The following is a 13,047-nucleotide window of genomic DNA, read 5'->3' as shown; positions in this document are numbered from 1 at the left end:
ATCTGAAAGAGAAATTAAGGAAACACTCCCATTTGCCATTGCAACAGAAAGAAAAAATACCTAGGAATAAACCTACCTAAGGAGACAAAAGACCCGTATGCAGAAAACTATAAGATACTGATGAAAGAAATGAAAGATGATACAAACAGATGGAGAGATATACCATGTTCTTGGTTGGAAGAATCAACATTGTGAAAATAACTAGTTGATTTTTGATTAAAACCCTTATGGGCAAACTACATACTGTGTAAGACTTCAATCTTTTGACATTTATTTAAATTCATTTTACATCCTAGCATGTAGTCCATCTTGGATAATCCTGCTTGTGCACTTGAAAGATGTATTTGGTAGAATGTCATATAATTGTCAATTAGGTCAATTTAATTGATAATGTTCAAGTTTTACATATTCTGATTGACATTCTGTCTATTTGTTCTATAAATGTATGAGTGAACAGAATTAAAATCTGGAAGTATAATTGTGAAATTTTCCCCCTCATTTCAGGCTATCCTTTTTTTTAAATTTTTTTAAATTTTTTGGCTGTATTATGTCTTCATTGCTGCGTGTGGGCTTTCTCTAGTTGTGGTGAGCGGGGGCTACTCTTTGTTGCAGTGTGCAGGCTTCTCATTGAGGTGGCTTCTCCTGTTGCCGAGCATAGGATCTAGGCATGCGGGCTTCAGTAGTTGTGGCACACGGCGTAATTGTCAATTAGGTCAATTTAATTGATAATGTTCAAGTTTTACATATTCTGATTGACATTCTGTCTATTTGTTCTATAAATGTATGAGTGAACAGAATTAAAATCTGGAAGTATAATTGTGAAATTTTCCCCCTCATTTCAGGCTATCCTTTTTTTTAAATTTTTTTAAAATTTTTGGCTGTATTATGTCTTCATTGCTGCGTGTGGGCTTTCTCTAGCTGTGGTGAGCGGGGGCTACTCTTTGTTGCAGTGTGCAGGCTTCTCATTGAGGTGGCTTCTCCTGTTGCCGAGCATAGGATCTAGGCATGCGGGCTTCAGTAGTTGTGGCACACGGCGGGCTCAGTATTTGTGGCTTGTGGGCTCTAGAGCGCAGGCTCAGTAGTTGTGGCACATGGGTTTAGTTGCTCCGCAGAATTTGGGATCTTCCCAGACCAGGGCTCAGACCCGTGTCCCCTGCATTGGCAGGCAGATTCTTAACTACTATGCCACCAGGGAAGTCCTCTACTATCCTAAATGAAATAATTTCTATCTTCCCATCTTCTAGTCTACTCATCTTTTCTTAGGCAGTTGTTAATCTGTTGTCATGCTGATCCAATGAATTTTTTTTGCTTCTGGTATTTTCCATTTTAGTTCTAGAATTTCCATTTGATTGTTTTCTATAGTTTCAATTTCTGTTCTGAGTTTTTGCATCTATTCACTCCTTATGTCTTTTTTAACATTTTCATTCTTCAACATATAAATAATAGCTTTTATAACATCCTGTGTGCTATTTCCAACATTTCAGATATCTTGTGGTCTGTTTCTATTGACCACTTTTGTTATTGATAATGGGTCACATTAGACATTTCTTGCATGCCTAATAAATTTTTATTGTATGTGTGCAAGGAGGAAGATATAGGAGTCTAGATTATGCTGTCTTCCTTTAAACAGCGTTAGATTATTTTTCTAGCAGTCAGTTAAATCACGGGTGGATCCTCTTGATTCTTTCTGATCAGTTTGATATTTAAAACCAATCTCTTTCCAATTTATCTTAGTTTGAGGACAAAGACCTTGCCTGTAGTATTTATACCAAAAATATAGCCTTTGTTGGGTATCTCCACTCTAGCTGGGCCAGAAATCCAAAGTCTCCCAGACCCACGCAAACTCCCTGATTTCCATTTACCTCTCAGCAATACTGCAGCTATACTCTTCTGGGCTTCACAGAGTTTGCCCTGCCCGTGTACAGCCTGACCCTCAGCCAAGGATCTACAGGCAACCTGCATGTAGACTTCCAGGCACCCTTTGCATGTTTCTTTCTTCTTTTTTTTTCCTCTGTACCCTGACGCACAAATTCCAAACATATCATGATCCCCAAACTCATCTCTGCCTCCTCAACAAGATTTTTTTGCTAGAACTTTTGTATTTTTAATGAAAATTTGTACTTTTACTCATGTGTTCAATTATTACTTATTTCTTTCAGTAAGTAAGTATTGAGTGATTTCTTCATGCTGGGGATTTTTGTGGCAAATTAGACAAGGGCCTTCATCTCATAAATCTCACAATATAGCATGAGAAACAAAAATATGGAAGCAACTGCATCACAATAGTTTAAATGTTACCCAGTGTAGGAAGTCATATATGAAGGACACCCAACTTATTCTTGAGAGATCAGTGAAATCTTTCCAGATAAAGTGATCTCTAATTTAAACTTCAATGGGTGATACAGATTAGCCGGATGAAATTAGATTGATAAAATTGGAGTAGGAAGAGAATATGTTTCCAATAGAAGCTAAAGAAATGTGGGAACATGGCACATGAATGGAACTCTAAGTTATTTCACTGTGCTTGGAGCTTAGAGTGTGAGAAAGAGAGTGGAAGGAGATTAAGGGCATTGTTGGAAAATTTTCAACAGTGAAGAAACATAATTAAATTTTTACTCTAGAAAGATATTACTGACTAGAAGGTGAATAATAAACTTGGAAAGTGGTGGTGGGGGGGCGGTTAGCAGGGGAGGGAAGCAAGGGAAGCCTCCAGAGTCAGAGTCACCACTTAGAAGGTTTTTATAATAATCTATGTAATATATGATCCTGGTCTGAATAAGGGTAATTCCAGATTGAATAAAAATAAAAAGACAGATACATGATACATAAAGGAGATAAAGTTGAGAAGATTTGATTATCAATTGAGTTGAGAAGAAAATTGGGGATCCCTAAGGATGCCAGGGTTGCGCGTTAAGTTGTTGAGTGGATGGTGTCTTTGCGTGGGAAACATTCTGGGAAGCTTTTGGGTGAAGATATTGAATTCAGCTGTGATGTGATTATTTTGGTGGGAAATTCAGTGGAGATGTTTACCAAATGTTGGGTGATATGAGCTTGGAGCTCAGGAAAGAGATCTGAGCCGGAGATCATTTCTGAAAATCATCAGCATATTCATTGTGTTAAAGTGTTGAAGTGATTGCCCTGGAATTGGAATTAAAGGGAAGAAGGAAGAAGGATAAACTGAGAAGTATTTAGAAAAGCAGTAGTCAGAGATATAAGAAGAAACTCAAGAGTGTATGTGCCACAGAAAAGAATTACAGACATATCTCATCTTTGCCTGCTGTCATAGAGAGATGAAGTAATATATGGATTGGAAAACAAATTTTTCCATGGAATATAACAGTAAGTCATTTTGGTAAAAATTATTTAAGTCAAGCGTTGAGTAGAAACCACATTTTAGTGTATGGGGAGGTAAATGAGTGGAGGGGATTAAGAGACCAACTGCAGAAAGCTTACTCAAAAGACCTTGTAAGGAGAAAGATATAGATCCGTAGCTGGAGGAATATCTGAGGTGAAGAGAAAAATTTTCCTCTAATGATTTCTTGTAATGAGATTAAAATCTTTTAATTAGATCAAAATTTAACTCAGAGAAACGTTATTGTTTTGCAAGATTGTTTGTAATGCCTTATTTTGCCTGTGGGTGCCAGCAGTATGCATAAAGTACAGAGGGAAGTAAGGGGGAAAGGATTTTCAGGAAAAATGTTAGAAGACGAGGATACAGAAGGATAGAGAAAGAAAAGGGAGGTAGAAGAGGCAAGAAAAGGAGAAGAATGTAAAGAACAGAATCCCAGCAAACATCACATTTAACCAGGGAACAGAAGACATTAAGCCAGGCTTAAAGTAATCGGATGGTATAAATTAGGAGGTATGGTGTCCTAGAATCCTAGGAAGAAGAATATTTCAAAAAGGAGGGGATCATTATTATCAAATGCTGCCAAGTGAGAAATCCAGACAGGACTCATGAAATTTCCTCGTGTAATAACTCACCTGTGATAGCAGAAAGAGAAATAGGTCATAACTATGAGTAGAGAACAAATCTAAAGAAAGATTGCTAAAAATCGTTTGTATCCAACTCAAATGTGAATTTCTCTGAGAAAATTTATTTATTTATTGACCATGCTGTGCAGCGTGTGAGATCTTAGTTCCCCGACCAGGAGTCAAACATGTGCCCCCTGCATTAGGAGCACAGAGTCTTAACCACTGGACTGCCAGGGAAGTCCCTGAGAAAATTTATCTGAAAAATCTAGAAGGAACTTTTTTACCTTTTCCCAATGTTTCTATAATGCTCTCTTCTCTATTTCAAATACCATATGACTGAACAGCTTCACTTCTCTTATCCCACAGAAATGAAAACTTACATCTACACACAAAAAAAATCTATACATAAATGTTTATAGCATCCTTATTGATAATAGCCCCCCAAAACCTTCAACGGGAATGGTTAAACAAATCCATACCATGGAATACAACACGGCAATGAAGAGGAACAAATTACTGATACCTTGACGAATCTCCAGCGAATCATGGTAGATGAAAAAAGCTACCCCAAACAATATATACTACATGATTCCACTTATATCATATTCTTGAATTGACCAAATTACAGCAATGGAGAACAGACTATTGGTTCCTAACATTTAAGGAGGGGTTGGGTGTGAGAAAAATGTGAGTATAGCAGTAGAAAGGCAACATGAGATATCCTTGTAATCATGGAAATATTCTGTATCTTAACTATATCAATATCATTATCCTATTTGTGATATTTTGACTACAGTTTTACAAGATGTTATACTGGTGGAAACTGGATAAAGGGTACATGGGCTCTGTCTCTGTTATTTCCTACAACTACATGTGAATCTATAATTTTCTCAAAGAAGTTTAATTTTTAAAAAAATACCGGGGCTTCCCTGGTGGCACAGTGGTTAAGAATCTGCCTGCCAATGCAGGGGACATGGATTTGAGCCCTGATCCGGGAAGATCCCGCATGCCGCGGAGTAACTAAGCCCGTGCGCTACAACTACTGAGCCTGCGCTCTAGAGCCCTCGAGCCACAACTACGGAAGCCCGCGTGCCTAGAGCCAGTGCTGCACAACAAGAGAAGCCACCACAATTAGAAGCCTGCGCACCGCAACAAACAGTAGCCCCCGCTCGCGCAACTAGAGAACACCCAAGCGCGGCAACGAAGACCCAACGCAACCAAAAATAAATGAAAAAAAAAAAAACCTATTAGCCAAAAAAAGTAGAATATCATAAATAGTTGAAAGAACCCTAGTATTAAAGTCAGATTGTCTTAGCGTTGAATCCTGAGGCTGCCCCAGTTTTAGCTATGAAACTTTACCTAACTGAGCCTAAAAAAATGATAGTCATCAAGATCATCAGCATCACCATAACCATCACCACCCCCCCATCAAAACCCAGATAGAGTACTTGCTATATGCCAGTTTCTGTTTTAAGCGTCCTGCACATTTTGGCACATTTAATTCTCTAAACAGCTCTATCAGGTCGGTTTTATCATTATCTTAATTTTAAATATTGAGAAACTGAGACACAGAAAGGAAAAGTAATTCACTCAGGACCACATAGTAACTAGCTGAACAAGAACTTGAACCCTGGCGGTCTTCCATAAGACTTGATACCTGCCCCTAACAGTCATGGGGCTCAGGAAAAAAGTAAAACTGGAGGCCCCATACTATATTTCTAAATGCTTAGGAGTTATAGATCAGGCTAATAAACTGTTAAAAATAGACATTTTATCCTTCTATTGTGACACTTGGTAGATTACGTTTGAATATAAAATTCTCAGACTCTTCCCAGTTCTACCCTATAAGCATAGCCCACCTCCCTTCACTTTCCACCCATGGATTGGTTGCACACTGTGAGAGGCCTCTTTGCACGTTTGGGTGGACACTCCAGTGTGCAAATTCAAGTCCTGCCCACACTCAAGCCTTGGGGTGTGCATTCCACTGAGACAGGTGCCTTTGGTGGATGTATCTGTGTTTCCAATCCTGGAAACACAAAGCCTTTTACGGGGAATTTCAGGGTCCTGAGTCCAAGAAGCATGGTCTAGAAGCTGAGAGATGATCTCCAGCTGGAATGGCTCTTTGGCTCTGTAGAATAACCCCTACCACACTCACCCCAGGGAAAGGCACAGCTGAGAGGGACCCAAAGCGAGGTCCAGATATAAGGTCCCTGTTACTCAGGTCTAAGTATGATACCAGCCTCATTTCAACAGAAATGGTACTCGCCTTTCATAGTTGTGAAGATTTCAGCTGATTGTTAACATGGTTCCTCGTGAGCAAGATGTGTGCTACGTCCCTGAATTAGAGGGAAGACGCTTCTTCCGCTAACATTTACGGTTGTACCTTAATATCAAGTAGCATATTTTCTCAGCATCAATATTTTTCAGTTAAAATATATCACTTCTTTCCTTGGTAGATGGACTGGAGACTTTTACCAGATTTCTTAAAACTGAATTCAGCGAGGAAAACATTGAATTTTGGATAGCCTGTGAAGATTTCAAGAAAAGCAAAGACCCTCAACAAATAATTCATAAAGCAAAAGCAATATATGAGAAATTTATACAGAATGATGCTCCCCAAGAGGTAAAGATGATTGTAAAACTTTACATCTGTTTGAAAACTTTTTGAGAGACTATGTCTTCATCAAATCGGTACTGCCATGCTTTCTAACAGAAAGGTCAGAATTTTGTTTAAAAAAAGGGTGGTTATTTTACAAGCCTGCCTCATGTTATTGCACTTCACATATATTTTGTTTTTTACAAATTGAAGGTTTGTGACAGCCCTGCCTTGAACAAGTCTGTCGGTGCCATTTCTCCAACAGCATTGGCTCACTTCATATCTCTCTGTAACATTTAGGTAGTTCTCACAATATTTCTTACTTTTTCCATTATTATTATACTTGCTATGGTGATCTGTGATCAGTGATCTTTGATGTTTCTACTGTGACTCACTGAAGGCTCAGATGACGGTTAGCCTTTTTTTGCAATGAAGTATTTTTTAATTAAGGTATGCACATTTATTTTTAGTCATAATGCTATCACACACTTAATGGATTATCACGTAAACATAACATTTTTATGCACAGGGAAACCAAAAAATTTGTGTGACTCGCTTTATTGCGATATCCCCTTTTACCGAGGTGGTCTGGAAGGGAACCTGCAATATCTCCAAGGTCTGCCTGTATATAGATTTCTATTTACCAACAGAATGCATTATAAGATATTGCTATGGAAGGAAAGGTATAACTGAAGTTACTCCTCAGGGTATTTTATTCTAGACTAAGAGTGAATACAATTAATTGCAACATTTAGATTCATTCATTTATCATATTAATCACCTTAGCACAAGTAACTGCTTGTAGAAACTACAGATTTTTCTACGTGATGAAGGTAAGAGAAATCAAGAAGCTTGTATTATGTACTATTTTAATGTTAGCTCATCTACCTGTACAAAGTTTCATTTGCCCTGTAATTATTATCCCTCCACATTAAGATAGACTAAAAGAAAATTTCATAATAGAAAGATGAGGAAAACCTAATTTGGCAATGGTTCAAGTGAAAAAACAATTGTGATTTTTTTTTTTTTTTACTGCAAGCTCAGTATGAGGTAACTGTATGAAACAATTGCTAAAATGGCTATTAAACCAGCAAATATTACTTCACTATCCTTGAATATGAATTAGAGTTTCTGTATTTTTAGTACGTGCTCAATAAAGTGTCTTTTCACTGTAGAGTAGAAGTGATAATCTGTCACTGTTAAGAGTTTTGTTTGACTATAAATTGTTGTTGTCCACGAGGTAGCATTACTTATGTAGATATTGTCGCACATGAAATGACAGTTATTTTCCTTGTTTCAGTATGTCTCAATCTGTTTTGTGTTTCAACGTATTATCCTGTCTTCCCCCTTACACACAAGTAAACAAAGGCAGCTGGTTCCGTGGTGTTACCCACAAAGGAAAAGGAAGAAACCTACCTGAAAACTGAAAACTTAGCACCATCAAAGCCGAATATATCATCAGTGTTCTGAGAAAAAGCATGAAAGGATTTTATACCTTTATATATATATACACGCACACACGTATATATTCATATAGGCATTTTCAGCACACATTTGCTTGTAGGAAAACATCATAATATAATGAAAAAAGCACTGGGATATAGCAAAAGCCTCACATTGAAATCCCAAATATGCCCCAAACACACTGCTTGCCCTCACTCAAAATAACTGAATTTTTACAAAGTTTAGTTTCCACTTTGAAAATGAGTTGAATCTAATGATCTCTAGGACACCTAACATTACATTGTTCCGTGATCCTACACTAGCAGAGACTGATAAGGACCGGGTGCAAAGGGAGAGAAGAGCCAGGTAAAATGCCAGCCCAGAGTGAATCACTGGATCCCTAGACCCACAACAGGAAAAGCACCAAGCATCCGAGTGTGAGTGCCGTATGCCCCCTCCAACGTGGAGTCAGTCCTTTACTTCTGTTTCTCAAAGGTGTTTACTTAAGTAGATTGACGATAATTACACTTTTATTATTGTTATTATTATCCAGGTTAACCTTGATTTTCACACCAAAGAAATCATCAGCAGGAGCATCACCCAACCCACCCTCCACAGTTTTGATGCTGCACAAAGCAGAGTGTATCAGCTCATGGAACAAGACAGTTACACGCGTTTTCTGAAATCTGACATCTATTTAGACTTGACAGAAGGAAGACCTCAGAGACCAACAAATCTTAGAAGACGATCACGTTCATTTACCTACAATGAATTCCAGGATGTAAAGTCAGATGTTGCCATTTGGTTATAAAGAAAATTAATTTTGCTCATTTTGCCGGCAAGCTTGTATATCTGCTTCTAAGATATAGCGTGTTTATGTTAACAAATTGGTAAGTCTTTTAAAATAAAGTGCGTCATTTGAAATGATTTAAAAAATGCAAACCGAAATTTTTATTCTAACAATATATACTCTATCTGCCAAGATATTCTGTAAAAGCTTCCATCTGACTTCATTTCATTCATAGTCAGAAAAACGTATTGCTTAATTAAAAGGCAGAAAAGAAGTAATAATGATGTTGTATAAGACTCTAAAGGTTAAACTTCTGCAAAATTTCAGCAGTTTGGCCAAATATCTAGTTTGGACTTTTTTTCTAGATGTAAACTATATGATGCTCAGATAGCCACGTATTCGGACAACATTTTCTATAATGATGAAGCTTTTCTCTGGCTCAGTTATAGAGAGTATAGAACCCTGGCTCAAGAATAGCAATATATCACTTCTAGTTATAAGCCAGCAACAGGAACTTTTGGGAGGACACGTTCATCTCTACAGAACTTCCAGGTCATACAGAACCTAGGTTGACAATCAAGAATGGGATCCACATATGTGCTCATTTCTAAGTGAGCACGGACTTACTCAGTTATACGGAAACACTTCTGCTGGTCAAAGAAGCATGACCAGATGCTGCAATAGCTCCAGGTTGGAACTGAGTGGAGCATCTTCTCATCTGTGAGAAAAACTTGCTTCTAAAATAGTGGGCAGTCAGTCATCTGAACGATGACCAGAGGAGGTTTATCCCCAGAGTCATGAACCTCTATTTTTGCAATGAGAGTAAATAACGAGGCAAGGAGCCCAAGGCCCTGGAAACTCAGGCACATGCCACATTGGCTCATATTCAGATAGTGTTCCTCCATGGATCATGTTCTTATTCCAAATCTCACTGAATCATTTAATACTATATTATTCAAATATGATGCTAATAAGTATGTATGTCTCTACCTATAGGGAAATATTTACCTTTAGATGTGTGTTGCATGATGTGTAAATGTCTGTATTTAAAATGTCATACATTTGGCTTTGGCAAATGTTATTTTAGTTGAACTGTAAAGTATAAAACTGTAGATCACCTATAGTAATAAATATTTTTAAATTTCTTCATTCATACAGTTAATGTTTATCTGACCACTAAATGCTCTCACCGATTATTGATTATCCTTCCTGTCCTCAAATTAAGCAAAGACATATTTTCTTACTTTAGAATGATATTGGAGTAGAAAGTATTAATCGAGTTATTCTGTCACTGATTTAATGCTAAATCAATTTCCAACATCGTTGTGAATATGAAAACAAGGCATTATGCATTTCAAAGATCAACTATTATTTTTCTTTTTTCTTTGGCTGATTTATATTTTCTTTTTTTGTGGTAGTCTCTTTTCAAAGAGTTTGATAGCTTTATACACAGAGTTAAGACTTTATACAAGCTGTCTGATCTCATCAGAAAAAAATCATGGACTGATTTTAACAGCATTTTTCTAGGACCACAGATAGCTAGTATGTAGCTTTTTCATTTGTAATACTCTTTAGAAGCATCCAATATCTTGTTTAAATTATGAAATATTCCATGAGACCCTTCAAAAACATACCAGGACTTTTTGATGAAGTTAAACCTTGACTTCAAGGAGTTTGTGTCTGTAGGAGGGATAAGTAGTCAAATACAGAAAACAAAATAAACAATTGTAGAAGTGAAAGAAGTCAAGTAAAAACGTGCAGACAGTACTGAACGCTGGCTGAAGGAATTGTAGAAATATACAATGAAAGCCTGAGAGTCTTAACATCTGGGCTCCTTATCAGATGCCCAATTCTCAGAAATTCATTTAATTTCTAAGCATCCTTCCTCCACACATACTTTTCAAGATAAGGACTCATGATTTCTAATTTCTAATTTTCTTTATGGTCCTCACATTTATGGATTCTATTGATTTATTGACCTGATATTCTCCAAAGCACCTCTTGGTGCTTGGCCAAACAAGAAAAAGAAGCAAATAATTACGGTTAATGAAAGAAATATTCAGACTAAAAGTTAATATGGGATACTGGTCTAAGAATACGGAACAATTTTATAAAAAAATTAGAAGTGCATGAAAGGAAAAAAAAAATCACAGGAAATATAGCTTACATTTTTTTGACCAGTCACGTGTATAAATACAGAATGTCTTTAAAGAGAGACTTGGGTTGAATTAAATCATCTGAGGTGTCATAAAGCCCATAGACAAAAGTCAATACCCAGACTGTCATATTTTGTACATAACAGAAGCTCAATAAATGACCTTGGAATTAAATGGAAGCAACAGGAGGCCCTATGAGGAAAGTAGTACATATTTCAGCAAAAGGTAAAGGCTTCCCTGGTGACGCAGTGGTTGAGAGTCTGCCTGCCGATGCAGGGGACACGGGTTCGTGCCGCGGGCCGGGAGGATCCCACGTGCCGCGGAGCGGCTGGGCCCGTGAGCCATGGCCGCTGAGCCTGCGCGTCCGGAGCCTGTGCTCCGCAAAGGGAGAGGCCACAACAGTGAGAGGCCCGCGTACCGCAAAAAAAAAAAAAAAAAAAAAGGCTTTCCAATGTGGCATATTTTTATTTAAATCCTGGTTCTGCCACTTATCAAAAGCAATATGTTGGGAAAGTTACTTAAATATTCTGAACTTCACTTTTTCATTTGTAATACTGGAATAAAACATTTACAGTGTTCTTAAGATGATTAAATTTTAAAATATTTGTGAAGTGCCAAGTATAGATTAATTTACTTTAGTGCATGGACAGGATTATGAAAAGTATTCCCTGTATTTAAGTAACACATTTTATTTATTTATTTTTAAAATACTTTTCTGATTTTTTTTGGTGTTGTTATAAATTTATTTATTTTTGGCTGCGCGTGGGCTTTCTCTAATTGCGGTAAGCGGTGGGTACTCTCCATCGCGGTGTGCGGGTTTCTCGGTGCGGTGGCTTCTCTCGTTGCGGAGCACGGGCTCGAGGCGTGCGGGCTTCAGTAGTTGTGGCACATGGGCTCAGTAGTTGTGGCTCGCAGGCTCTAGAGTGCAGGCTCAGTAGTTGTGGCGAACGGGCTTAGTTGCTCCACGGCATGTGGGATGTTCCTGGACCAGGGCTTGAACCTGTGTCCCCTGCATTGGCAGGCAGATTCTTAACCACTGCACCACCAGGGAAGTCCCTTAAGTAACATATTTTAATTATAATATAAAATTTCTAGTAATGTCTAGGTTACAAATCAAACAAATATCCTTTGAGAAAAATGAGATTTCCAGAATAACATATGCGGGCAGCTATTGCTCTCATGAAATCTTTTACAACTTTGCACTGCAAACAAAAGTAAATAATGACTTTTAGCTAAATGAAAAATACTGGAACATTAAAAGCTTAAATTTTTTTTAAAGACAAAGCTGAAAAAGCTTAACTTTTTGGTTATGTGCAGTGAGGCCCTTCTTTAAGAGAAAAAAAGGGGACAAAGAATATTGAAGATACACAAACCCTGAAATGCTCACAGACTTAACTATACAGCATTAACTAAATTTAAACACATTAAATTTACTTTCACTGTGTCATATTAACTGGCCTTATATTTGATTGCCTTGCTCTTTAATTATCATCTGTCTTAAAATGAAAACAAAACCGAAAACCCTTGATAATTTGACAAATTTGTTCATCTACATCACCTAAAGTTTTTTCAACAATGAAAATAAAAGATAAGATAACACATCCAAACCCATTTTCTGTAAAATGTTGGTTGAATGAACAAATATTTATTGAACACTGTGTATTTGATTGGTACTGTTAGCTGTTGGACATTCAGATATGAATCAAACAGGAGTGAAAGGCAGGGAGAAAGAAAGAAACTTTCTTCCTGGACGTTCTCTGATAAAGTTGGCATTCTACAATATGCAGCTGAAAGCCACGCTTAAACAAGACAATCCTTCAAATTTATCCCAAATCACAAATCCATCTGTGACTGATGATGCAGGTATCATTTATCTTTTGAAGCTAGGAGTTGAGTAGCTAATTTCATTTAAGTGAAAAGCAGTAGACCCACTAACTTGCACAAACTTTGCTTATCTTATAAAACGAAGGCAAAACTAACCAAAAGCATACACACACATATAAACACATTATATTTAAGGTTTTTTTGTTGTTAACTTCATTTCATTGTTTTTGCCTTATAAGTCAACAAATTGTAGAAAAGGCCTC

The 13,047-nt window shown here is 37.3% G+C and overlaps 1 protein-coding gene across 1 annotated transcript in view; it reads left to right on the top strand.

The window, feature by feature from the left end:
- RGS18 (regulator of G protein signaling 18) overlaps nt 1–9,078 on the top strand; it is a 25,798-nt gene extending 16,720 nt beyond the window's left edge. Inside the window, exons 4-5 of the mRNA XM_007118564.2 lie at nt 6,432–6,598; nt 8,568–9,078. Coding sequence (XP_007118626.1) covers nt 6,432–6,598; nt 8,568–8,825 — 425 coding nt within the window. The 3' untranslated portion in view covers nt 8,826–9,078. The remainder of the gene's footprint in view (nt 1–6,431; nt 6,599–8,567) is intronic.
- The last annotated feature ends 3,969 nt before the right edge of the window (nt 9,079–13,047 follow it).

Source organism: Physeter macrocephalus, chromosome 4 (assembly GCF_002837175.3).
Source record: "Physeter macrocephalus isolate SW-GA chromosome 4, ASM283717v5, whole genome shotgun sequence".
Taxonomy (NCBI): domain Eukaryota; kingdom Metazoa; phylum Chordata; class Mammalia; order Artiodactyla; family Physeteridae; genus Physeter; species Physeter macrocephalus.
Note: the sequence above shows the minus strand (reverse complement) of the source record. Positions and strands in the feature narration are given on the sequence as shown.